The sequence below is a fragment of the Poeciliopsis prolifica genome, unplaced genomic scaffold (assembly GCF_027474105.1).
Source record: "Poeciliopsis prolifica strain line A6 unplaced genomic scaffold, Auburn_PproV2 SCAFFOLD171, whole genome shotgun sequence".
Taxonomy (NCBI): Eukaryota; Metazoa; Chordata; class Actinopteri; order Cyprinodontiformes; family Poeciliidae; genus Poeciliopsis; species Poeciliopsis prolifica.
In genome coordinates, this window is record NW_026562546.1 from 238,464 (window position 1) to 265,389 (window position 26,926).

Consider the following 26,926-nt stretch of genomic DNA (forward strand, 5'->3'; position numbering starts at 1 on the left):
TGGTTCTTGGTTTGGTGAAACTGAACTGGATCTTTATCAGCATTTGGACATTTTTAATGAATTTAATCAACTTATTTTTCAGTGTTTGTGATTAATGGAGGATTGAACCAGTTATTGATGAACTTTAACCCCTGTATATATTGTCAATAATTGTTCCAACTGCAGTTCAAATCACCTTTTGCTCTATTTTTCTGTCTCTGGTGTTAAATCAATCCTGATTTGATCTTTAGGTTTTCTGATAAACACTTTATTTTAAAAAATTGACTCATTTTTACCACGAGCTGCAGCATCATAAGTGCTGCAGCATAGTGCAGCATTTATGATGCTGCACTATGCTGCAGCATTTATGATGCTGCAGCATAGTGCAGCATCATAAATGCTGCAGCTTGATAGCTAAATGTAACTGTATGTGTCGACTAGCATAAGATAAATATTCATGAATATTCCTCATTAACTTAGCAGTGAGTGTACATCAATCAATCAGATTGACTGATTGATTGATTGATTGATTGATTGATTGATTGATTGATTGATTGATTGATTGATTGATTGATTGATTGATTGATTGATTGATTGATTGATTGATTGATTGATTGATTGATTGATTGATTGAGTGTACATGGGGAACCGAACGCTTTGTGTTTGTTCTCAGACCTGTAACCAGTTCCCTACTTAATATTTCTGCTTGTTACAAAACGTCTCTCTTGCTCTGCAGAACCTGGTTTCTTTAGCAGAATGCTCTCAGAGTCAAGATAAGCAACCAGCAGCTTCTGCATGCTGAGTTTTTAAATTAACACCACAAAGGAGCAGCAGACACGAACAGACAGTCAGTTTGACACAACTTATTTTAATCTCATCAGAGAACATGTGAAATTTCCTCCCCAGAATGTTTTAATGTTTTCCTGGGCGAATAACATGCAACACTGATGATGATGATGATGATGATGATCAGAACATTCACATTAGACTGGAAGGAAATAATTAAGGAAATTCATCCAGTGGAGAGACTGACTGTCATGAAGACTTTCTGCTGATCAATAAAAATATTGGAAGAGAAGAAACCTGAACCTGGAACCAACTGGAGGATCAATGTAATCATCTAGTTTTATTGTGAAAGTTCTCACTTTGGGTTTCATTGTTTTATTATTTGATTGTCTTTGTTCAACAAGATACTTTGCAGCTTTTGTTAGTGGAGGTTTGAATGTTCAAAGTATTTATATTTCTGAAACTGTAAAAACAACAAAATATAAAGTTTATGAAAAATAATCCAGAGGATGAAGGAAGTAGATAAAGAGCAAAAACATCCAGAATCAACTTGAAGACAGAAGAAGAAACAGGAGGACAATAGAGCTGAATCAGCATCACACAATGAAAACATCTGGACTCACCGAGCCTTTCTGCAGTTCCTCACAGCTGGAACCAGTCTCAGTCGTTCTTTATCTGATGTGTTGTACTTCTCCAGGTCCAACTCATCCAGAACCTCTGACATCTGCAGCATGAAGGCCAGAGCTGAACAGTCAGTCACTGAGAGCTTCTTCCCTGAATCCAGCAGCCGTTGGATCTCCTGATAAAATGAGACGTCGTTCATCTCCACCAGACAGTAGAAGATGTTGATTCTTCTGTCAGGAGAGATATAATCAGTGTTCATCTCCTTCAGGTTGGTGATGATTCTCTGGATGGTTTCTGGACTGGTCTCTGTCTGACCCAGCAGATCTTCTAAGACTCTCTGGTTGGACTCCACAGTGAGACCATGAAGGAAGCGGACAAACAGGTCCAGGTGGCCATTTTTACTGCTGAGGATTTATACATGACTTTCTTCATGAACTCATCTAGAGATGTTTCTCTGTATTCGTCTCCCAGGAACGTCTTGATCTCCTCTGACTTCCTGCTGGTGAAGCAGTGGAGCATGTAGACTGCAGCCAGAAACTCCTGGATGCTCAGATGAACAAAGGAGTAGACGGAGACGTCGCGTGTCCCTCTCTCTCTTTTAAACATCTCAGTGAAACTCCTGAGAACAACGCAGCATCTTGGATGTTGATGCCGCACTGTGTGAGCTCTTTGTCATAGAAGATCAGGTTTCCCTTCAGCAGCTGATCAAAAGCCAGTTTTTCCTAGAGACTCAATCAGCTTCCTGTTCTCTGGACTCCAGATAGATTTGCTCTTTTTTCCTCCATCATATTTTTCCTCCTTGATTTTGAGTTGAACCAGCAGGAACTTTATGAACATCTCAGTCAGAGTCTTGGGTAGTTCTCTCTCTCTCTGGTCTTCATCACATTCTCCAGAACTTTAGCAGTGATCCAGCAGAAGACGGGGATGTGACACATGATGTGGAGACTTTTGGATTTCTGGATGTGGGAGATGATCCTGCTGGCCTTCTCTTCATCATCTCTGAATCTCTTCCTGAAGTATTCCTCCTTCTGGGGGTCAGTGAACCCTCTGACCTCTGTCACCATGTCAACACACTGAGCAGGGATCTGATTGGCTGCTGCAGGTCGTGTGGTTATCCAGAGGAGAGCTGAGGGAAGCAGTTTCCTCCTGATGAGGTTTGTCAGCAGAACATCCACTGAGCTGGACTCTGTAACATCAGTCAGGATCAGATTGTTGGTGAAATCCAGACTAAATCGACTTTCATCCAGACCATCAAAGATGAACAGAACCTGGAACGATTCAAAGTTTCTGATTCCTTTGGTTTTAGTGAATCGTTCATGAATCAGTTCTAATAAGCTGAACTTTTCTTCTCTCAGTAAATTCAGTTCTCTGAAGGTGAATGGAAATATGAACTCAATGTTCTGGTTGGTTTTGCCTTCAGCCCAGTCCAGAGTGAACTTCTGTGTTAACAGTGTTTTCCCAATGCCAGCCACGCCCATGGTCATCACTGTTCTGATTGGTTGATCTCCTCCAGGTGGGACTTTAAAGATGTCTTCTCTTCTGACTGTTTCTTGATTCCTGGATGCTGTTTCAATCTGTCTGACCTCATGTTCCTGGTTGACCTCTCTAGTTGACCCCTCTGTGATGTAGAGCTCAGTGTAGATCTGGTTCAGATCGGTTTTATTTCCATGTTCAGCGAAGCCTTCAGAGAGACTCTGGAACATCATCTTCAGAGATGCTTTAAGGTCAGGCTGATACAGACCAACAATATCTGGAAAAACAGACAAAGACAGGAGACACTTCAGTTAATCACAATGAAACAATTACATTTGATTTTCTCTGAGGAGGTTTGAATGGAAACTTTAATGAAGAAATAATTTAATTTTATAGATAACCAATAATATTCTCATGTAAACAAGAAAAACATTCCAACTTTAGTCTTTGAGGGATAAATTTTGAGATTTAATTTGTAATTCTGTGAAAAACTCAGGCTTGATCTCACTGAGGCGACAGATAAATGAAAAAGTAAATAAATAAAAAGCTCAAACCTGATAAAATCTGCTAGGTAACAAAAACTGTAAATATATTTCTTACTGCACAGAGATGATTAAAATTAGTTTTGCTCATTTAAATTTTTTCATGTTTTTCTCTAATTGAGGTTTCAGAAATGTTTAACGCAGAGTGACCTCTGACCTTTGAGTTTTATCAAACAGTTTTATTTGAAATTGTAATCCTGATCAAAATAAATCTAGTGGGAAAAAAGCACTAAGATCAAAGTTTTACAAATGTCTTATTGTACCTAAAGCAGAAGAGATTCTCAGCAGCTCAAACATCGTCTGATGATCCATGTAAATGTTTAGGCCTTGAATTTATTAATCATCTGTCCTGAAACAAAGCTGAGACCACTGACTAACTTTCTATGATTGTATATACACAGTACACATGTCTATTGGGAAGATTTACATCAAAATATATTCCATGTTCCGGATTTTAGTTTGTCGCTCTGAAGAACAGAAAACAATAAAGACGAGAGAAACGATGCAGCTGCTGTTTGCACAAAAGACCAAAATAAATAATATTAGCTTGCTGTTGTGTGAATTTGCACTTAAAATACATAAAGTTCAGGCGTGGCTAATGGTTTACATCTTTTACTGCATAGAATACCAAAATGTATTTATATTTCTAGTGAGCCTTTATTATTATGTTTAGATCCAGCAATGAATTTCTGCAAGAAAATATTAAATATTTGGCTTCATTTGAGTCAATCAGAACCAGAACCTGGAGGTTCTCCATTGCTGCAAACAGAGGAGAATTGGCCTCTGATGATTTATATATCTCTGCAGTATAGAAATATAATTGAGTACATTTATTTTAAAATGTACTGAAAATGTTTGATGATTTAAAAAATGTACAGAAGCATTTATTTTATCTCCACTGGGTTCACAAGTTGTGCTGAAGTTTTTTGTTGATCATCATTCAGTGTCAAAAAAATATAATCCATATTTACCCATCAATTTTTAAAATGTAACAAGTCATAACGACATATTCAGTTGCATTTGAGTTTCATTCAGTTTAATATTCAACAGACTGAACTGAGAATCCATTATGTCTTTAAACATCAAGCACATTAATATATTTAACTTTTCCTCTGTCGCAACAAATTTTGAAATCAGGAAATATTAGAAGAGATCATATTATTTATCATTTATAGTTTAATCAAAGACAATAGAGGCTGTAAAAGCAGCTTTAATGAACTTTGTGTCTCACCTGGACCAAAGGAGGCAGAGGACAAACCCAGCTGGTTGGACAGAGTTGGATCCATGTGATGAAGATGTTTGATCATCAACCTGCAGGCTCTCTGTCCTTTCTTTCTCACAGCATCTATGGTGTCGCGGGCCTTGTCTGCTCTGGTTCGGTTCATCTGCAGTATACCCTCATCCTCCAAATCACCAAACACCTCATCTGATAGAAGCTCATCAAGGAGCCGTTTCAGGATTTCCTCAGAAACTTCCTTCACAAACTCAGAGCGAACCTTGAAAAGTTTTTCCTCTGCAGGCAGAAACAGAAACAGGATTAATTTACATCTGAGAGACAAACCTGATGAAGATCAACTCTTCCTGTTGCTCCATCCAGAGATTCTCCTCAGAGTCTGTTGATCAGCTCCTCAGGTCTGAACCTGCTGTTGTGTTTCTGCCTCATATCTGAGTGATGACCACTGATTCTGTCTACATGAGAACAAATGAAGCTTCTGTTCATCATTTGTTTCCTCACTGCAGGAAGAACAATAAAACAAACACCTTCTAAATATAGAGCTGAACTATTTCAGGAAAACAGGAAACTCTGATGTTATTGATGAAAATATCGACTGATTAACATTTTCATCACTTTTCTGTCTTTACTTTCAACAAGTTTTTAATCTCCATCTTTAAGCTTCAGCATCTCTATCACCAAATGTTGGGATAATAGAAACAGCAAGTCTTTGATAATAAATTAGTAATAAATGATGTGATTATTGGATAAATTAATTAGTGAATATAGTAAATATTCCTGAAGATGTTCTTCACTTTGGTTCCTTTTAGTTCTGTTTCCATCTGAGTCCAGATTTTATCTTCAGGTTTCACAGAAACTCAGTTTCCAGCAGATCTTCACTGAACAGGAAGCATGAAAACAATAAATACTCTGAGGCTGAGGTTCATCACATGGCAGCAACACGGGCTGATTGGTCCGTTTGTTCCTTCATGATGGTTCATTTCTGCTTCTGATCACTTACCAAAATCCACTTCCTGCTGGACTTCCTGCTGCTGCGCCATCTTTTATCTGGAAAACATGAAGGATTTATTATGTTTTCAGACTTTGTCTCATAAATAATTTACTGTGGTATAAATGATAAACTACATGGAAAAATACCAGATTAGAGATGAAAATACTCATTTAAATCACACAATAACACACCACTGAAAAACACAATTTCTTTAATCCTTAAAACTAAAATTTGTCTTTATGAAAACTGACTTGATTCTTCCAGAACATCTGAAATCAACACTATTGAACCAAATGTTTGTATTTAAGGATGGAAAGCGACTGTGAGTCATTCTAGGATCAGATTTCCTTCAGACTGAAATGAAAACATCTTTAAATCCCGTTTGTTGCCATTGAACAGTAATGTGTTGCTGCCATCACCAGCTGATTAAATGTCCTCCAGAAATGCGTCTGGCCTCCTGCTCAGGCGTTTAGTTTTCAGGTGACCAGTTGTCCTCACCGTCTCTGCCGTCTTCCTCTGAGTGATGATGAGAAGCAGCAGAAATAAAGACACAGAGGGATGAGAGGGACGAATCTGGACTGACAGAGTTTCATCCTGTTGAAACAAACCAAGTTCTGACTGGTTCTGCTGAAGCTGCTGACTGGGACCAAACTGGAGAACTTAGTGGAATTAAACCTCTACAACCCTAAAGGCGACCAATCAAAACGACTCACTGTACATATTTGAAACTTGCTACACAAAGCCTTCAACACAGGAAATAACTATTGGAGGGAGGGTCAAAGGTCATTTTTGACATGTCACATGATGAATTTAGTCCAAGGAATTTAGATGTATTGGCTTCTTACAGCAGGTATTGTTGTTGCGCAACCTCTGCCCCCCTCCTTCACTCTGTCCTCTCTCAGTCACTACTTCCTCTTCAGAGAGGAGATGTGCTACCAGCTCTCTGTCTAACGGGTGAATTGAGTTTCCTAAATCTGTCCAGAACTGAAGTAAACTCTGTTTAGCTGCATCCAGAAAGGATTCGCCTGGTTACTGACGGCCTCCATCCAGATGTCTCGTCCTTCTTCCCCCTGTGAATCAGCCAGACTGAGCAGCCAACTGGTTCCACAGAGCACATCTGTTAACGGTCGCTCCTCCTCTTTGTTACAACTTGCACTTGTTACTGAATCAGGTTGGTTTTAGTGACTCTGACGAGTCCCAAGGATGTAGTTTTAGATTTGGGCTAAAGCAACCTATAAACATGACCTAGTTTTTCTTCCCCAGAATCAAACATCACAGCTATTTTACTACCATCAAAGAACTTTGAGGTGACTCATTAATTGAATGTCCACATCTTTTACATTTTCTTTAGGCTAAATATTTTATTAGTAAAGCACTTTTGCAAGAGTCAGTACAGCTTAATGAAGTAGCAGAAATAATCAAATAAGTAAAATCAATCACCTTGTTTGTCTTTCCCTAACGCTGATACTAAGAACTAAAAAGGGAATCTGTTGTGGACAGGCGTAGAGGGGATCACGTGATGTCGTTAGTGATTATAGATCAGCTGTTGCTCACCTGGGTGAAGTAGTGAGTGGGTGATGGAGGAAGGTTTACTTTTTGCTGACCGCTTCAATTTAGCACATTTTGTCTTTATTCACTGTTTTTTCTACGGATCCGTTTTTTTATTTTTTAAACTTTATTTTTATTTATTTTTAACAACACATGTCCACAGTTGCATTCGTCTGTCTCTTACTGACATTTATCTTCTGCATTATAACTTGACAAAAGATGAGACATCAAATGATCTAACATAGGCAATAAGGAATACATACCAGTACAAACATCACACAAGAACAACAAAATAAAAATAAAAAATAATACAAGACACACAATTAAATCCCCTCTGACATAAGATGGTCCTCACATTCTTAAACACCATGGTATTCTAACTGACCCATACATACAGGTGCCAACGGCAATCCTGTAAGGGCGTCATTGAATTAGTAACGGTAAGACCGGGCTCCACCTTATATCAAAAACTGTTTTTTTGAAGCCTTAAGGAATATGTGATTCCTTCCATCAGATAAATGTCCCAGATTTTTTGTATCCATGTGTTATATGTAGGAGGCCCTGGTTTCAGCCACCTGATAGTTATACATTTCAAGGCTGCTGTGAGCAAGATACTTAGAAGATATCTATCACCCTTCCTGTCCATTCCATCGGGTATTACTCCCAGAACTGCCACCAAGGGAGTTTTTGGAACATTTCTCCTGAAAATAACACTGAGAGTTCAAAAGTGTCCTTCCAGAATCACTTAGTTTAGGACAAGACCAGAAGCTACGGATCCGTTTTTATGCTGTGTGGACACTGACGCTTTGGATATTGGCAAAATAAATCAACTTAAATGCAACTTGGATTGCGTTTTTGATCAGCTGGCGCGTCAACAAAGATTCCCCTATTCAGCCGCTCAGCGACCTGGTTTGACAGTCGCTGATAGAACCTCTGAGAGAGATGGACGATCACACAAGTGACCTCTCAGGTTCTGGTTCCCCAGAACCAGAACCAACAGAGGAGAAGCAGCTTTCAGCATCTATGCACCACAAATCTGGAACAAACTTCCAGAAAACTGTAAAATAGCTGAAACCCTGACATCCTTTAAATCTCAACTAAAAACTCACCTGTTTAGAATTGAATTTGAAATGTAATCAATACTCACTGATTATTGGCTGAAAGTGCTGCAAGTGTATCCAATACTGACTGCATTGTCTGCATAAAGTAGGTTCATGTTTATTAACAGAGATTTTGAAGGGCCCAGTAGATCAAAGTCCATTGGCTGAGTTAAATATTATAAATGTTTTATTGCATTGTTATGGCATTGACTTAATGTAGTTTTTGATTATTGATTCTATGTTGCATCACTTTGTGTTTTTGTGTTTATTATGTCAGGAAATCTGAGATCATCCCACTTCCCCATGCTGGAGATTTCAGTTAATAGTAATGTTATGTTCTTTGGGCACTCTCTAATTATTTTTATTTTCTTAAATAATTTTGTATTGATTTAAGTTGAGTGGTTTTGTGTTTAATATATTTTTAGGGTAGTGATTCTTTTTGTAATTAGTTTGGCTTTAATTGGTGGGCGAGGACGGCCTATATATATAGGCTGGGTTGTAATGGTTGCCCAGCCGCTCTCTCTCTCTCTCGCTCCCACCTCCATCTCCACCTCCAACAGGGATGCGCCCGGAGGAGGCTCCTCCAACTTTGTCGGCCTTTGGACCCTTGTGATGCCTCCTGCCTGCCATGGGGATTTTTTTGGTTGTTTTTGGTCTGTTTTGGCCTGGTGAGTCCGGTTGTCCTGTTTTCGGTCATTTTGTGTTAATAGCTTATATTATTTTTCCCTATTTTCTTTAGTCTGGTACTAGCAGGGGCTTCGACGGCCCTGTATAGGGTTGGCCCCCTGCTGTACCTTTTTGTTTCTTTGGACCGGCTCACCAGGTCCACCTTTCTGTTGAACTTTTTTCTCTTACTTTTTTGTTACGTTTGGGACACGGGAAGAGGGGTTCTTTCCTTCCTTTACAGAAAAAAACAAGTAGAAAAGGACAAGGAAGTCTAAAAGAAAAGAAAAAAAATGAATAAAGGAATATTTTTCTTGGAATCCTTTTGTCTACGTGTCCTTTTAAATATGGCGTCCTGGCGGACGTAACAAGTAACAACAAATAAAGTTACCTTTAAAATCAGTCACACAAGCGACATCTGGACCCAACAGTAGAGCCAGACTGCAATAAAATAAATCTGGTTGTGTGTGTTGTTTTTGTCTCCTGCAAACTTTGCTTTAATTATAATTATCTTTTTTATCTAATCTTAAGAAATCATAGAGAGAGATGAGACAGGAAGAGCAGGTTTCCTGGAAACTGAGGAAGGAAGTTTCCAGCCTGCAGATTTATAAAAATATCTGAGATTATTCCTTATTAAAAGCATAAAAGTTTGAAAGGATGAAATCTAAACATTTTGAGTAATTAGATAAGATTTAAAGTAAAGTACTTATATTAATATTGGTTTACTTATAACAATACTTACTGACACTTGTGGAAAAACGTACAAGTAAGACAAGTAACTGTAACTTTGGTATTAAATAATTACAATAATAGATTATTCTTGGTTTCTTTTCAGAACATGTGTAATAACTCACATTATAATTATAATAAGAGTAATAAGCTGTGATTATCATAAAATTATAAATTAATGCTAAATTAAAGGAACTAAAAGGATTATAACATTGAACTTGAAATGGTGTAAAATGTGTAACTGCTATTAAAGATCACTGATGATGTGTTGGAGGTAGATGGAAGGTGAAAGGTCAAGGGTCAAAGAGGACTAACAGGAGAGCAGAGATGACCAACGCCTCATTTGAAGATAGATGATTGAACAACTTAAACGTCTCAGAGACATGGGAGCATCGTTGAGCAACCCTGAGACATTAAGACATCAGGACAAAATGTCTCCAAGAGAGTGATGGATATGAGGTCATCTGTCCATCAGCCAATGAAACAAGCACAGCAACAGTGTTAGCCAATGCTAATGCACCAAAATGGTGGATAAACCCAATAAAGGGTGAGAGCAAAAGAGGAACCTTTGGTTGGATCAGGGTTGCTCAACTTATTACTCTTGTTATTATAATGTGAGTTATTACAGAAGTTACAGTTACTTGTTTTACTTGTACGTTTTTCCACAAGTGTCAGTAAGTATTGTTATAAGTAAACCAATATTAATATAAGTACTTTACTTTAAATCTTATCTAATTACTCAAATGTTTACATTTCATCCTTTCAAACTTTTATGCTTTTAATAAGGAATAATCTCAGATATTTTTATAAATCTGCAGGCTGGAAACTTCCTCAGTTTCCAGGAAACCTGCTCTTCCTGTCTCATCTCTCTCTATGATTTCTTATGATTAGATAAAAAGATAATTATAATTAAAACAACACACACAACCAGATTTATTTTATTGCAGTCTGGGTCTACTGTTGGGTCTAGATGTCACTTGTGTGACTGATTTTAAAGGTAACTTTATTTATTGTTACTGTTAAATTAAACTCTCCAGCATGGGGAAGTGGGATGATCTCAGATTTTCTTGACAGTATTCTTGTAAACCTTGGAGAATTAAAAGTTATCAAAATGTTAAATGTTTGATCCAGGCCTCAAACTTTGATGTTTCACCAATAAAATTATGTCAGAGTCAAACAGTTTGACTTTAACTTGATTGTGCAGGAGGAATTAAGACTTCAGGTTGTTTTTCCCCATAAACAGAGACGTAGACCAGAAACTCATTCCTTCAGAGGAACCAACTTCACACGGATCTGAATGATTGGTAGAAGAAAAGAGCAAGAACTGAAGCTCTGCATATCTGAATCCTGAGACAAGATCAGACATGCAGGTAATCAACGTCTTCAGTTTCTCACGTTGGAGAATCACAGATGGATTAAAGTGAGATGCTGAAACCTGCTGAGGCTTGAAATATTCCTCCACTCCTCAGTGGAACAAGAAGAGCTTCATAAAAACAGAAACAAACCGTCTCTGGAGTCTGACAATAATGAGAGGATTAATATGTGAACATCTGCTGTACAGAGATGATAGATGATTGTAATAAGATCAATATCATTCAACAAACACCATCATGTAATCTGAGATTATTTGGTTGGTTGGGACAGATTGAGATTCCTGATAATTAGTTCATCTCTCAGGATGATTCATCTCAGAACACAAACATTCAAAGTCAATGATTCTCATGTTTAGGTTCTGATTATAATCACTTAAATAAGTTTCAACAAACTCTGCTTCTGTAAACTCTGAGTTAACTTAGCCTGAAACTGAGATCCTGGTTCTAAAACTTTTTACCTAAAGATCAACAAACTGCACTAATCAACAACCACAGGAAGTGGATTTGTGATGTCACCAGGTTCAGATGTCATTAGACTGTTGTTCCTCTGGAGGGCGCTGTTGATTCTTTACAGCTTGATCAGCTTTCAACTGAACCACCTGCAGCCTGGACTGAAATGATTGATCAATAATTTGGTGGAAAATCTGAAAACCGTTCATCAGATTTTATCTAATTAAGCAACAACTTAAATAATATCATTAATATTAAACTTTGTTTTGGTTTCACATGAATATCAGGAAACTGGGAAATGAAAATATGATGATGTTTAAAGGGTGTAAAAACTTTCAGATGGTTTTGGATTTAAAGTCAGACTTTAATCCAGTTTCTGCTTTAAAAGTTTAGATAAATTATCCAATCTTATTAAAGCAACTATAAAACTTTTATTGTGATTGTTTCACTGATAAACAGTGAATGATCTCCTGATCTTATGATTCCTGACTCACCTCAGGCTCCGCCCCTTCTCACTATTGTACAATAAAAAACTGTGGAAAGATGTTGATCGTGTTGGAGTCACTCTAGGTGGCGCTGTTTTGTCTCTTTTCACAATCAAGTTTGCTACATTTTTACAGAGAAGGGAAACAACTGAACCACAAGGGTCAAAGGTCAAAATCCTGCCACCAGACTCAGTTCATTGATATGAAATAGAAAAATCCAAACATTTAACAATGAATCAAAAACAGAGTAAAAATAAAACTCTAAAGATTCACAGATAGCCAAACTTCTGTAAATTTCTCTCATTCACCAAAATTTAAAACTATTTAAAACTTTGTTAAAAACAACAAAATTATTTAATATCACTGTCATTGAATGTATGAAGTGACTGAAATATAAAATACACAAACAGGTTTCCTTTTAAGTGTTAGCAGTGATATAGATTATTAGAAATCGCTGTGATTCAACCAATAGTTAGCAGATTGTGATTTAATATTAATCAATCATTTTAAAAATCAAAATGAGAGAAAATGAACGACGATCAGAGTGGAGGACAGTTTTCTTCTGCTTAAACCTCTGAGCTCTCCAGGACAAATCTGACATTTTTTATTTGTTTTTACATTAAAAAACAACAAACAAGACATTTGATCCAAAATGGCCGACTTCCTGCTGGGAGTGTAAACGGGTCCAATAGTAATTTTTCTCAGTTCTGATGGTTTGATGTTTTAACTCAGTTCAGGTCTAAATAACAGCAGTGGATGTTTTTAAATACTCTAGGGGGCGCTGTGTTGATATTTCACCATAATCACTTCTTACTGATCAATAATTGATTGAAATGTGATCAGCTGTCCTCTGCTCCTCTCTGATCATAAATTATTGACTTCATATCGAAATATTTTCATCCACCAACCAGGAACCAGATATCTCAGCTGAACCCAGAACCAGAACCAGAACCAGAACCAGCAGCTCAGAGAGAGAAACCAGTCAGGACTGGAAACCAGAAGATTGTGGAGTTAAAACTCACCTGATCAGATCTTTGCTTCTCTTCTGTTCACACAACCCAGTGGGAGCGAACTGGAGAACCGCACCCGATTCTCCAGAACTTTAATGGGACCCACCTGAGGCTCCGCCCCCTGACAGCAGAGTGTGTTCACCTGTTGAATAACAAGAAACCAGGAAATAAATGTTAAACAACAAGTTCACGTTTAGGTTTAAAGCTTCTTTAAGTTTGAAACATATTCAGGATTTTAATCAATATTTTATTAAATTAATGGAGATTTTCAGTTTCATCTATAAAGAAATTTAACAAATAAAAGTAATAATAGTTGCTGCTTGTTATGATCTGAGCCAACAGAACCAAGAACCTTGAAATGTTGATGTTTCTCCATCTGACATGTTCATATTAAATACAGATTTTATTCATTTTATTTAATCTTGTTTAATGTTGATATGAAGGAAACTTTCCATGATGATTCTCACCTGATCCTCCTTCACTGCTGAACATAAGTTCTTTAACCTATGTCTCTTTTAGCCTGGAGGCTTTAAGTTGTTCAAATAGTTTGTCTCAAACGTTTCCAACGAAAATTAAACCTCCTGAACAGGTTTTAACTTGCTGCAGCCGTTCACTGGAAGATGTTTATGAGTTTCTGTCTCTGCTGTGCAGGAATGTTTCCTCCTTCATCAGTTTGCTCATTTAGTTTTAAATAATTTTCTTTCTATTGGTGCCTGGTTCTGGTTCTGGTTCTGATCAGGACAGATTGATGGTTTTCCAGCCTGTCGGCTCTGCAGCCTCCAGTTCTTCATGAACAACTCTAAAATGAAACATTACTGTGTAAAAGTTTTAAAGCCGTCAGTTTGATTCAATCTTGGTGTAAAACGTCTTTTGACTGTGATCAGCTTTACAGGAACATTATTATCTCCTCTGCATCTCCACTGTATTGATCCAGATATTAATCAATGATCTGGGCAGAAGAAAAAGACCCAGAAAGGAGGAAATAGTTTTTATCATCCAGTAACTTGTGGATGTTTGTTGTTAAAGTTTCAGTCAGTCGGATCCATCCAGTCGTCTTTCACTACATGACCGACTTCAGTTCCTGATCCTGTTTAAAATAGTTTTTGTTTACTTTTAGAAATAAAAAACAAACATTTCAGAATAACTCAAGAACCCTGGCAGGAAGGTCAAAGGTCACCATAGACATTAATTAGCATTAGCATTAGCTAACATCATTCAACTGCTACACATTTATTATCTTTTTAGCTCTGATGCTAAATTTTGGCCAGAAAGTTCATTTAAAAGTCAAATAATAATAATAATAATAATAATAATAATAAATAAAGAATCTGAAACATAGTTCACAACATTTTTTTAAAGTTTAACATTTTCCTAAATGGCAAAGATTTCACAACTTTTTCAGTTTCTAATCTTTTTTATTTTTCATTTTATCTTTTGTCTTTCCATGATGATTCTCACCTGATCCTCCTTCACTACTGAACATAAACTTCTTTAATCTTGGCCTCTCTTAGATGGAGGCTTTAAGTTGTTCAACTAGTTTGTCTCAAACGTTTCCAACGAAAGTTAAAAACCTGCAGAGTTACAAACAGGTTTTAACTTGCTGCAGCCGTTCACTGGAAGATGTTTACCAGTTTCTGTCTCTGCTGTGCAGGAATGTTTCCTCGTTGCCAACATGCCTGAAAAAAAAAAGTTTCAACCTCCAACATTAAGATCCGTCCAGCAGGAACCTTTTCTGATGTGTCATAAATGGAAGGTGAAGGTTTCAGATCAATGTTAATCAAACTAGTAAATATCATTTAACACAAAATTCCTGATGCAGAAATTTCCTGGGAACAGTTCAGGGTGGGGTCATAAGGTCGTCCATCAGCGGCCCACTGCGTTTTTGGGTTAAAAATATTACAAAGTTTTGAGTGTCATAATTCAGAGGAGGGTTGTGAAGCCCTCCTCTGATTGTTTTACTGATAAAAGTGAATAATCTGTTTCTCCTGATCTTATTGTTCCTGACTCACCTCAGGCTCCGCCCCTTCTCACTACAGTACAACAGTATCAGCCCGGCGGCTGATGAAGCAGAGGAAACCCTGACTTCTAGTTCTAGTTGGTCTCTTGCTGCTCTTGGTCTGGTCCCTCACTGGGAGCCAGTGACTAATAAGTTCAGCAAAACACATGAGCTTCTTTTCAGTCAATTATTTCTTAATATTGATGAATCATGCAGATTATTTCACTGATAACATTTATAACATTTACCCAAATTATGAGTGAAACAATCTTCCAATTAAATAAGTAAACTAATTCTACTGGCAAAATTGAATAAATTATAGGTAAATCTTTATTATTGCAAACCTTCATTCTGTCCACCAGGAGGCAGAAATGAGTAACAGATGTTTATTTAAGACTCATTTAATCATCATTCTAATAACATTTAATAACATTTAATAACATTCTAAAAACAGCAGAAATTCTCAGGAAAACATAAAAAAACAACAAAAGTTAATAAAAATGAGTCATAGGAGACAAGAAATATGATTAAAACAGCAGAATAACAATTAAATGATCATAATGTCCATCATATTAATGTTAACCTAAATATCTATTTTCATTTGATTTTATCTCTGATTTGACTAAATGTGTTTTAAATTGTCCTTCTTGTGTTTCCATCCAGTTCAAACTGACTTCAGGTTCTTCAGACTTCACACAGTCAGACATTAGAAGCAGAAAACTATTGAGCAGGTTTCCTCCTGTTTCTCATCCTCATACAAATATTTACACAACAGTGAAACTTCTCGGCATAGAATGCTAATTAATGAGTGGAATTATTGATTTCCCTTTAAACTAATCAAAACTATTGATCACATTGATGAGCTCTAAATAAAAAACTGTCATATTTCAGAATTTTAAAGCTCCAAATCTGGTGGAAAAAGCCTTAAATTCCCAGATGTTGAGGAGCCGTCGGTCCATCAGAGTAAAACTTGGTGCTGATCTGCAGGATTCTTCAGAACCGACCCGGTTAGCGGGCCGGAAGCGGCTGCATCTGCAGGGAGTCGTAGGTGTCTCTGGTGACCGAGCTCAGACCTGAAAGCAGCCCATCAGTTAATCAATCAGCTGATCAGAGCAGATGTTTGGACGGTCGGAGCGTCCGGTCCGTCCGGTCCGGTCGGTACTCACCTGGTAAACCTGCTCGTTCTTCCGCTGACGCTGCAAAACAAGAGTTTTTAATGCAACCGGTTCCAGAACCTGACAGAACCTCATCGTGTTCAGACGCTCACCTCTCTCCTCACAGGAAGCTCTTTATACGTCGGTTCTGATCGTTTCTGCAGGCCCTGAAACCCAACAGAACCAGTTAGATAAACATCCAGAGGTCACTGCGGTTCTGTTCTGGACGGTTCGTCTGGTACCGTGTAGGTGGAGTCATCCGGCGCTCGGCGGTTCTGAGAGACACAATGAGAAGAAACAAGATGAAGCATCTGAACAGAACCAGAACCTTCAGAACCGGACATCTGGACTCACCCGTCCTCGCTCCGGGTCGGTCATCAGCGCTCGTAGGTGTCGCCCGTCGCTCTGCTGAGAGACTGAACACAAAAACACATGAAGACGAATTCAAGAGAAAATCTGAGCTGCGACACGACGAGACGACGGGACTCACAGCGTAGGTTCCATCGTCTGAGCCCTTCGCTTTGGTTCTGAAGAACTGGAACACAGAAGGTCCAGAATAAGTTCTGAAAACTCACAAACCGTCTGAAGAACGAATTTATAAAAATATGTTTGTGATGACAGTTTGTTATGAAGCTGATCGACTGTGAAAATATCGACCTGCAGCAAAAACCACCAATCAGAGCCAGGAGGAGGGGCTTAGTGCTGTCAATCATCCTCATGTATTCACTGCTGAATGTGTTAAAGGCAGAAAATGACTTAATGTTTCAGGAAAACTGTTTATTGTTTTCCTTTTTTCTACCAAATAACAGGTTTAATCTCAACCAGCTTTTTTTGAAGGATAGTTTTGATATTTTATTTCACTTGTTTTATTGATTTAGATATTTAAAATGTTTTCCAGTTCTAGAGCTAAATGGTCATTAAAATGTAAAGTTTACTGATCTGTCTTCTTGATTATGATAATCTTGGTCTTAAATAATAATGTGTTCCTGGTTTGACCCGTCATGGAAACATGTTCTGCCTGGTTCTGCCTGGTTCTGTTGGGTTTGGACCCACCTTCTCCTTGATGAACATGCCGGTCATGATGAGACCGTAGAGACCCAGAAACCCGTCCAGGATGTAGCAGAGCTGGGGGTCAGTGATGCTCAGCGCCTCTGTGGAGGTCAACACACACACACACACACACACACACACACACACACACACACACACACACATACACACACACACACACACACACACACACACACACACACACACACACACACACACACACACACAGAGAGAGAGAGAGACACACACACCGACAGTCAGGGTCTGGCTGCAGCTGCTAGAATGTGTGCGTGTGTGTGTGTGTGTGTGTGTGTGTGTGTGTGTGTGTGTGTGTGTGTGTATGTGTGTGTGTGTGTGTGTGTGTGTGTATGTGTGTGTATGAGCAAAGCTCAGCGGTTTTTCTTCAGCTGCTTCAGCTCTCGCTGCGGCTCATTAGCTCACAGGTGTGTGTTGGAGTGTGGTTCAGTGTGTGTGTGTGTGTGTGTGTGTGTGGTGTGTGTGTGTGTGTGTGTGTGTGTGTGGTGTGTGTGTGTCAGTCAGATGAGATGCAGCAGTAACCTTCATCTCAAAACCTCAGCAGAGTTTCAGAGGCTCTGAACTGAAACAAGCAGGTTCACCAAACTAAATCTGAGACCAGAGCGAAGAGAGCAGAACAGAACCGGAGCAGAACCAGAGCAGAACCGGAGCGGTTCCGTCTGAGCAAACCAGATCAGAGAGCAGGCTTCCCAATCTTAGACCGACCAGAACCTCTGATGGAAAATTCACATTTCTAACATCTTTGTACGTCAGTTTGTGTTTCTGCTGCTTCTGAAAACAACCCAGATGTTAAAAACCATCCTGTTTATTAGCCGAAGGTTCAGGTTCTGGTTCAGGTTCAGGTTCTGGTTCTGGTTCTGATTCTGGTTCAGGTTCTGGTTCTGGTTCTGGTTCTGGTTCTGGTCCAGGTTCTGGTTCTGGTTCTGGTTCTGGTTCTGGTTCAGGTTCTGGTTCAGGTTCTGGTTCAGGTTCTGGTTCTGGTTCTGGTTTCTGGTTCTGGTTCTGGTCAGGTTCAGGTTCTGGTTCTGGTTCTGGTTCTGGTTCAGGTTCTGGTTTCTGGAAAATGAGACGTTTCAGCAGGCACTGCCCTGTTGCCTAGCAACCGCAACGTTGCATAGCAACACGATGTGCCACTTGCTACTTTCTGGTTGGTTGTGCAGGAGGCTCCACTAATGCTTTTCAAAGATGTATGGTTGTATAATTGTGCATCTTGTTGACCAGCAGCAGCTCAGTGACAAAACTGACTAAAGTCTAACAATCAGGAACCATTTAGTGCAGAAACGTAAACGCCGTAAACCTCAGACGATTAGGCGACTTCCTGTTTGCTTTCTGAACCTTCCTCTTCTTCTCTGTGCCGGAGAAACATTTTAAAACGAGAGAAATGAATCTAAACGTGTTTTTATCTCTAAACGTTAAAAGTTCAAAACATCAGGAATCAGAAATAAAACCAAAAATGAATCAAAGTTGAAACTAGAAACAATATGCAGAAACATGTCAACAGAAAGAAGAATAATAATAAAACAAATTAAAGCTTTTTAAAGTTTTACACTGAAAATAATCATTTTAATGTTTTTGCAGGTTTTAATAAAACGAAAACTAATTTAAAAACCTTTTTGATCTTTTGCTGTGTTTCTGTTTTCTGGTGGTTTATCAATGAGATGCTGAAGCTTCTGATTAATAAAGATTATTTATTGATTAATTGATTACATTTTTAACTAAATTTAACAACAAAGTTTATTCAACTTCTCACTTCAGGACAAGAAAATTATTTTATAGTGTTAATATTAATAACTAAACTACCTAATAATTTAGTTATATTTCAACATTAAATAAAGTTTGTTAAACTAAACGGAGTAAAGTTAGTTTTTATTCCCATCCAGATGTTTGGAGCGTTTTTAGCTGCAGCTCTTTTAAAATTTATCATCTGATTTTTGAGAATTCATTAAAAAATGGAGCTGATTCTATTTTGTAAATATTTTTGTACTTATTTAGAGAAATCAACTAATCAGATGTTAGTTAGTTTTTCCCTCTTTGTTCTGGTTTCTGTTGAAACTCTTTCAATCGGATCATTTCTGCCAAATAACAGAAATTAAATCAATATTTTCTCTGCAGAAATAAAACGTTTAACGTCAGAAATGTTGTAGAAACACAACATTATTTAGAGATTTACACATTATTTGTAGTTTTTCTGAGTTTGGAAAAACGATGTTAAAATGGAACAATGTGAGAAAATCAAACTTTCTTGGATCAAAAGTTAAATAAATTTTTTTTCAGTGTCATCAGTTTGATTTAAAAACAAACAAAATAATATTTTATTTCTGTTGTAAAATTGATCAAGAAATGAAAGTTGTGATATTTAAAATGTTAAACTTTGTTTTTAAAGTGCAAAATTTGTTTGGATTCAATTAGCTTAATGTAAAATAATTAAAGATATTTAACAATAACGCTTCATGAACTGGGTTTACTGGTGATGCTGGGTTTACTGGAAACCTGATGTGATCTGCAGATGTAAACACTCAGTGGAAACAACGGATCATTTCACTCAGATTCTTCATGAATCATCGTTTTTCTGCAGATCAGCGTTTCCAGGCTGAGTTTCCATCACAGCAGGGGTTCCCTCCTCGCCGGATCCTCGGCTGTCGGCCTGATAAAACCAGAGAAACTTTGACTGCAGGGCTTCAGGCTGAAGCTGCTCTTAACACCTGCTGAGCAAAGCTTCAGAGTTCAGAAGCAGCGACGGCTTCCTGAACGAAACAACATGGGGCTGAAAACAGAGAAATGATTTTATCAGCTGCTGAGCCCCTCGACTCAAAGAGACGCTGCAGCGACAGAAAACCTTCAGTCTGAGCATCAAGACGCCGCGTCTGCATGCTGGGCGTAAAAACATGCAGAAAATCAGAAAGCAGGAAACGTCAGCATGAGTTATTGATCTGTTTTAGATGATTAGGATTCATTTGTGATCATTATTACATTTAAATCTAGTTTCATTTTCAGACTTTGCAGAAAACGTGTCAGATTAACGGAGCGGAAAATAAAGAGTTTGATGAGTTTAACTGATGAAGATCCAGCAGGAAGTGAGCCGATAAAGAGTTTTATATCAGTTTGTTGTTGTATCTCGTCTTCATTTCTGCTAATTATGTCATTAAGTTACATTTTTAAAAGGTAAAACCAAATGATGAAGGTAAAAATAAATGACGAAGCCTCTGGTTGGATTTTCAGACTGGATCAAACTACCAGTAAAAACTTTACGGAGCAGAAAGTCAAACTTTTCACTGCAGTTACATCCAGCAGGAAGAAAAGAATAAACCTGAAATCAAATAAAACGGCTCCAAGAATCTTCAGCTTATTGGGGACTTTTATAAAGATAATCTTCATTTTTTTCACATTTTTACATGAAATTAATTTTCCTAACCTAAATCTCATTGTAAGGCGTTAAACGATCCATCTGGACTGAATGGAGGAAGAAGAAAAGAAGTTTTCTGCTGTTTTAGTCGCAAACTGAAGCTGAGCCTGCAGGCGTTTCTCTCACGAGGAAAGTCAAACAGGAGTCCCCAGGGGTCTTCTTGGCCCACTTCCTCTTCAGCTCTGTGGTTGGTACAACAATTTCTCTACTTTGAATAATGTGAACTGAAAGTGACATCAGATAACAAAACGAAGCTTTTCAGGCTGAATTTGTCTCAGATTTGACTGGGATCATTTTTACTCCTCCGTCTGATGAACAGACAGGAAGTGGATTAATATTAACGAAGGGCGCCGTTCTCAGAGCTGCGTTGGTGCCGATGATGCAGAGGATGAGATCTATCACCGCCTGACATTTTCACGCTTCTAAAAATAGATACAAACATTAAAATAAAAACTGGAAGCCTTAAAAGAACAAACTGCTACAACAAGCTAACGACTGGTTTGACATGGAGGCTCCACAGGGACGTGAACTCGGATCACTTGGGTTCAGGTTTACAGGGAAAACTTTTCTAACGCGGCTAAACTCATAATAACTGTAAATTTTTGTTTCCAAAAAACGTTCAGTAAAAAATGCATGATGGGAATTTTTTTTTATTTAAATTTCTCTCTTCACTCTGATGGAGAAAAAACCTTTCACCTGGTTCAGCTTCGGGTCGGAAACAGAACTGATCTGCAGGTCCACCTTTGGTCCAGATGCCTGCAGGCGACGAGACGCAGGAAGGAAACGCTGACTGAGCGAAAGACACTTAACTACCATATGTTGCCTTGAAGACATGGTTTGTCTCAAGGTTTCAGAAGATTCTCGTGAAACCTCGGACTCCACGGAACCGGGTCCAGTCCAGTATCAACCTCCAGGTGTTTCTAACAAGCAGACATTAGATGCTGGGTTAGTTGGGCTCTCTGCTCCAGGGAAATCAGCTGCACTTTAAAGCAGCAGTTTCCTCTGGAGCAGTGATAGGTGGCGCCGCGTTAGTCCTTTTCATCTCCGCAGTCGGACTTTTATACGAAGCGACGTGCAGAGAAGAAGAACGGAGATGCCCTGAGTTAAGATGGCCGCCGTTTATCGTCTAAAGTTGATCAGAGCCGAAAGCGACGGCAGCGACGCTTTGTAGACGGAATATTAAAAACACAGAAAGTTTCTATATAAAAAAAGAACTTTTCTAGATTTAAAAACAGAAAATTGACTAGAAATGGCTCAAATTTCTAGAAACAAACATTACTTTACAAAATGTTTTTTTTCTATAAAATCGTTGTTGAAATTAATCTAAAACTTTCTAAGCGTTTTAGAAAACTTGCATCTTTTCAAATCCATAAATTTTTTTGTTTTTTTCTAGAATATTTAAACTCAGATTTCTGCATTCTTCCTCAAAATATTGAGATTAAGCTCAACATTTCAGAGGCTTTTGGGATTTTATTAGCAAATTTTCAAACTCATTAATTTTCCAGTTTTTTTTTCTGGAAGATTTTGGTCGTCAAACTCAGAGATTTGTTTTGTCTAGAAAAACTTGGCTTAAAACTCAGAGTTTCTGTTTTCCTGAAAAGTTTTTCTAGAACATTTCTGAGACGAATCTCAAACTGTCAAGAGTTTTTCAGTGCAGAACTTTTTTCTGCCTACAGCTCCTGACGGTCAGCAGACGGAGGAAGCTGGAAGTTTCTTGCCTGGTTCTGACCTGGTTCTGGCCCGGTTCTGTTTGGATGTGGACTTGGCCTAGAGGAGTTGGGATGTGATGATGCGTTCACTGACTGCGTTGGTCGCTTCATTCTCTCATTTGCAGCCTGTTTTTTCGTCCAGGTTGCAGATTTTTGCTCTCGTGTTCAGGAATAAAAGTGGGATGATGCTGATCGGGTTTCCGGCTGTGATTGTGGAAAACTTTGTGAACATAAAGTGTCTTCAGAAGATGGCGGCGCTGCGTGTTTCCTCCTCAGACTATCTGCTCGTCTCCGTGAAGCTGCTGCGGTCGCACCGTTGGCAGTTTACCCAACACACCTGAAGCCTGAATCCAGGACGCCTCGGCGCTCCGTCAGCGACATGTTGAGGCGTTTTCCCCTCGCTCTCCTGTCCAACATGGCCGCCCAGCTATCAGCTGGTTCCGCTGGCTGTTATCAGCTGCAGCCATGCGGTTTGGTCACTTTATCGGACCGCAGAGCTGATGTTCAGATGCTTCAGAGAGAAAAAACAGAGCTGCTTCCTGAGCGGGGGATTAACATCGCTTGCTCAACGCTCTGAGGCAGAGGCTGCAGACCGGTTCCATCAGAACCGGGTTCAGCTTTTGATCAGAAGATAAATTAATCTGATGTAAATTAAAGGGTAAAAATCTGCTGACTTAGCAGCAGACCAGTTTCTAACTCGTCTCTTATGATTAATAATATCAGTTATTAAATAATAATATGTTAATATATGTGATTAAATAATGAGATCCAGTTTAAGGTTTTGTTAAACTTTATTTCTGGTTAAAAGTTTATTTTCAAAACGGAGCGCATCAGTATCTCCAGTTTTCATTTTAAATAAAATCATCTTTGCATCTCCTGCTGAATAAATGTAGTTTATTTGATCTGCTTTTAAATGTCGTTAAATTAAAGTTTATCATGTTTAACCCAACAGAACCGTGACTGGACCGGATCTGGTTCTGTTTGTCTCTCATTTAGCTGAACTGTGTGAATTTATCTAGTTTAGAAACATTTAGTGTTTCTATTGTTTCTGTATTGATCCAGATATTGATCAATGATCTGGGCAGAAGAAAAAGACCCAGAAAGGAGGAAATAGTTTTTATCATCCAGTAACTTGTGGATGTTTGTTGTTAAAGTTCAGTCAGTCGGAATTAAGCAGGCCAAGCTCCAGTACAAACAGCGGATTGAGGAACACTTCATCAACAAACAACCCCCGAAGCATGTGGAGAGGCATCAGGACCATGACGGACTACAAACACAGCACTCAGCTGACCAGCCGCGACCCCACCCTGCCTGACACCTAAACAGCTTCTTTGCCCGCTTTGACACAGTGGGCAGCAGAGAAGCTGTACATCTACCCCGACTGGAAGAGCAGTACCAGCCTCTCGTCCTGCAGCAGCACCAGGTGACGTCCACCCTGAGGAGGATCAACACCCACAAAGCTACAGGACCGGACAAGGTGTCAGGCCAGACGCTGAAAACGTGCGCCGACCAGCTGGCCGGAGTGTTTCTGGACATTTTCAATCTGTCCCTGCAGTTCACCATGGTTCCTGAGTGTCTCAAGTCCACCATCATCCCTGTACCGAAGAAGAAGACGACCATCACCAGCCTGAACGATTACCGGCCCGTCGCTCTGACCCCAGTGATCATGAAGTGCTTTGAGAGGATTCTTCTGAGGTACATCAGACACTTCATCCTGCAGACCTGGACAGCCTCCAGTTCGCCTACAGAGCGAACCGGTCAACAGAGGATGCTGTCTCCATCACTCTGCACACAGCCCTGTCCCATCTGCAGCATCCCAACACCTACGTCAGGATGCTATTTGTAGACTTCAGCTCAGCATTAACACCGTCATCCCAGACAAGTGGTGCTGAAGCTACTCAAGGTGGGGCTGCCTGCTTCACTGTGCCACTGGATCAGAGACTTCCTCACCAACAGGCCTCAGGTGGTGAGAATAGGTGGCTCAACATCGTCCCCACTGGTCCTCAACACAGGCACGCCGCAGGGCTGTGTGCTCAGCCCAGCTCTCTTCACCCTGTTACACACGACTGCGTTGCCATCCACCCCACCAACACAGTCGTCAGTTTGCGGACGACACAACAGTAGTGGGTCTCATTTCAGACAACAACGAGACCCCTACAGAGAGGAGATTCAGCAGCTCACTCAGTGGTGTTCAGCCAACAACTTGGTGCTGAACACAGGGAAGACCAAGGAGGTCATTGTGGACTACAGAAGGTCCAGGAGGACGGGTCACACTCTCCTTCTCATAGATGGAGAAGAGGTGGAGCGTGTGGACAACATCAAGTTCCTGGGCCTCCACATCACGTGACCTCTCCTGGAATACCACACCTCCCACCTGGTGAAGAAAGCACAACAAAGGCTCTTCTTCCTCAGGAAACTGAGACGGGCTGGACTTTCCTCACGGCTGCTCCTGAACTTTTACAGGGCGACGATCGAGAGCGTCCTCTGCCTCAACGTGACTGTGTGGTATGGTGGCTGCACAGCACTGGAGAGGAAACAACTGACACGGGTGGTGAGAACAGCACAAGGCATTGTGGGATGCCCCCTCCCGGACCTGGACTTACATAGGCCGGGTCAAGAAGAGAGCTGGATCCATAGCCATGGATTCAAGCCACCCGGGCCACAGACTGTTGTGCCGCTGCCATCAGGCAGCGGTTCAGGAATATACGGACTACAACAAACAGACTGAGAAACAGTTTCTTCCCCACAGCCGTCAGAGCCATTACTCCCTGCCGCCCCCTCCCACACATATCATAACCTCACATACCCCCCACCCCCACATGGTTCTGCACTTGCACTGTCACATCATCTGCACTTTACCATAATTGGACCTGCTGCTTCTTTTGGTGTGGTGAGTGCCTTTAGTTAATTTTAGTTGTATATATTATTATTATTGTGTTTTGTTATTTAATATTGTATTTTTGACTTTTTGCACAGGAGTTGCAATAGAAATTTCGTTGAATCCTGTTCAATGACAATAAATGCTATTCTATTCTATTCTATTCTATTCTATTCTATTCTATTCTATTCTATTCTATCCATCCAGTCGTCTTCACTACATGACCGACTTCAGTTCCTGATCCTGTTTAAAATAGTTTTTGTTTACTTTTCTAAATAAAAAAACAAACATTTCAGAATAACTCAAGAACCCTGGCCTTCTTCTTCTTCTTTTCTATTATGGCGGATCTCAAGCAACTTTAAGGTGCATACCGCCACCTACTGTACACGAGTGTGTAGCAACAGTATTTTACATCAGTTACATATTTGAAGATAAATAAATAGTGCTTTCTTTAATATGCAAATATCCATTATATTTCCATCATTCCCCAGTATTCCTTTCAAACTCCATTCTTGATCTGTCCTTCCAACTATTCTTCTCAATTTCTCCCTTTCACATTTATGTTTTACAGTTCATTAATACATGTTCTATGTTTCTCCACATTCTTCACACATATCATTGTTTTTCTTCCCTATTAAATATAAAGTATCATTTCAATATTATCATTTCTACATACTATATAGTATGTCGTCCGAAATATTGAAAAAAACGACATACTATATTATGTTGTCGAAAAAATGAAGAAAAACGACATACCATTGCAGCAGCTTCCTCAAGTTGCTCATTTGACCTATTGCCACCTCCTCCACTTCATTAGCCAGTTGTGGCTCTTGCTTCATTAAGAAGCATGTTTATTTGAGCTTCAGCTCTGAATGCGTCCAACGGCTCGCCCAGAATGTGCGAGGCCGAGCACATGACCAGAGGTAAGGCTGTTCTGTTATGGTCTCCGGCTGTTTCCCCGTCTGAAAGTCCCGTCTCTCTGGTTCCGTAGAGGACGTGAACATTGGTCTTTTTGTTTTCCCGCGGCTGCGTCTCATCTAGAAGGACACAGAGGGAAGAAAATCTCAAACTGACAACGACTTACCAGTTAGTTTTCATGGAAAACCTGCAGAGATAATTGACTTTCCCTGCAAAAATGTTGGGCCTTCCTGTTCTTATCGGCTCCATTTTGGCCACTGGACTCAACAAAACCCCTCGGACGTTTCAGCTTGACAAATAAACACATTTTGTTCAGCATAAAGAAAGGATCAAATCTTACAAGTCATGCAGAGTGACATAAAAATGGAGCAGGACGTCTTCCTGGAAGCAGACTAAAAGGAACAACATAAAATCATATATCCATAATACTTCAATGTTTCAATGTGACTGCTGCTTTACCATTTTAATACTTTTTGAAAAATAAATCTAAAAGTTCAGAACACATGTTTCAGTTCAGAAATGGGGATAATCTCCCTTCAATTTCTGCTGGATTAAAAACATCTCCACCAAAAAATCTACAGCAATTTGTCTCTCTTTCCTCTCGTGTGTAAATATGTTTACAGAAACAGAATTCAAACCCCCCAAAAAATTCAAAACATGAAAGGATGACTTTTATTAACATGATTCCTCTTGGCTGTCATGTACTTTTAAAATATTGAGAACTGTCCTTCCAAATCAGTGGATCCTGGACACGGAAGATGGAGCCGGTGCTGGAAAGACGTACTCAGAAATGAC

General features: G+C 39.3%; 1 protein-coding gene and 1 pseudogene across 1 annotated transcript; both read right to left on the bottom strand.

The window, feature by feature from the left end:
- Positions 1-26,926, bottom strand: part of LOC129356453 (NLR family CARD domain-containing protein 3-like) — a 58,018-nt pseudogene that overhangs the window by 8,826 nt on the left and 22,266 nt on the right.
- Positions 1,151-13,025, bottom strand: LOC129356430 (uncharacterized). The gene is made up of 6 exons (XM_055026012.1): positions 13,000-13,025; positions 6,049-6,145; positions 5,639-5,685; positions 4,636-4,917; positions 2,782-3,139; positions 1,151-1,205 (listed from the first exon to the last, which is right to left on the bottom strand). Exons 3-6 carry the CDS (start codon positions 5,676-5,678, stop codon positions 1,187-1,189), a joined length of 699 nt encoding a protein of 232 aa, XP_054881987.1. The 5' UTR covers positions 5,679-5,685; positions 6,049-6,145; positions 13,000-13,025; the 3' UTR covers positions 1,151-1,186.

Excerpts from the sequence above, each read along its gene's own strand:
- LOC129356430 (XM_055026012.1), bottom strand. The coding sequence starts at position 5,678 with ATGGCGCAGCAGCAGGAAGTCCAGCAGGAAGTGGATTTTG. Across the intron at positions 4,918-5,638 it reads CCAGCAGGAAGTGGATTTTG|AGGAAAAACTTTTCAAGGTT; the intron begins GTAAGTGATCAG and ends TTCTGCCTGCAG. Across the intron at positions 3,140-4,635 it reads CTCTGCCTCCTTTGGTCCAG|ATATTGTTGGTCTGTATCAG; the intron begins GTGAGACACAAA and ends CTGTTTTTCCAG.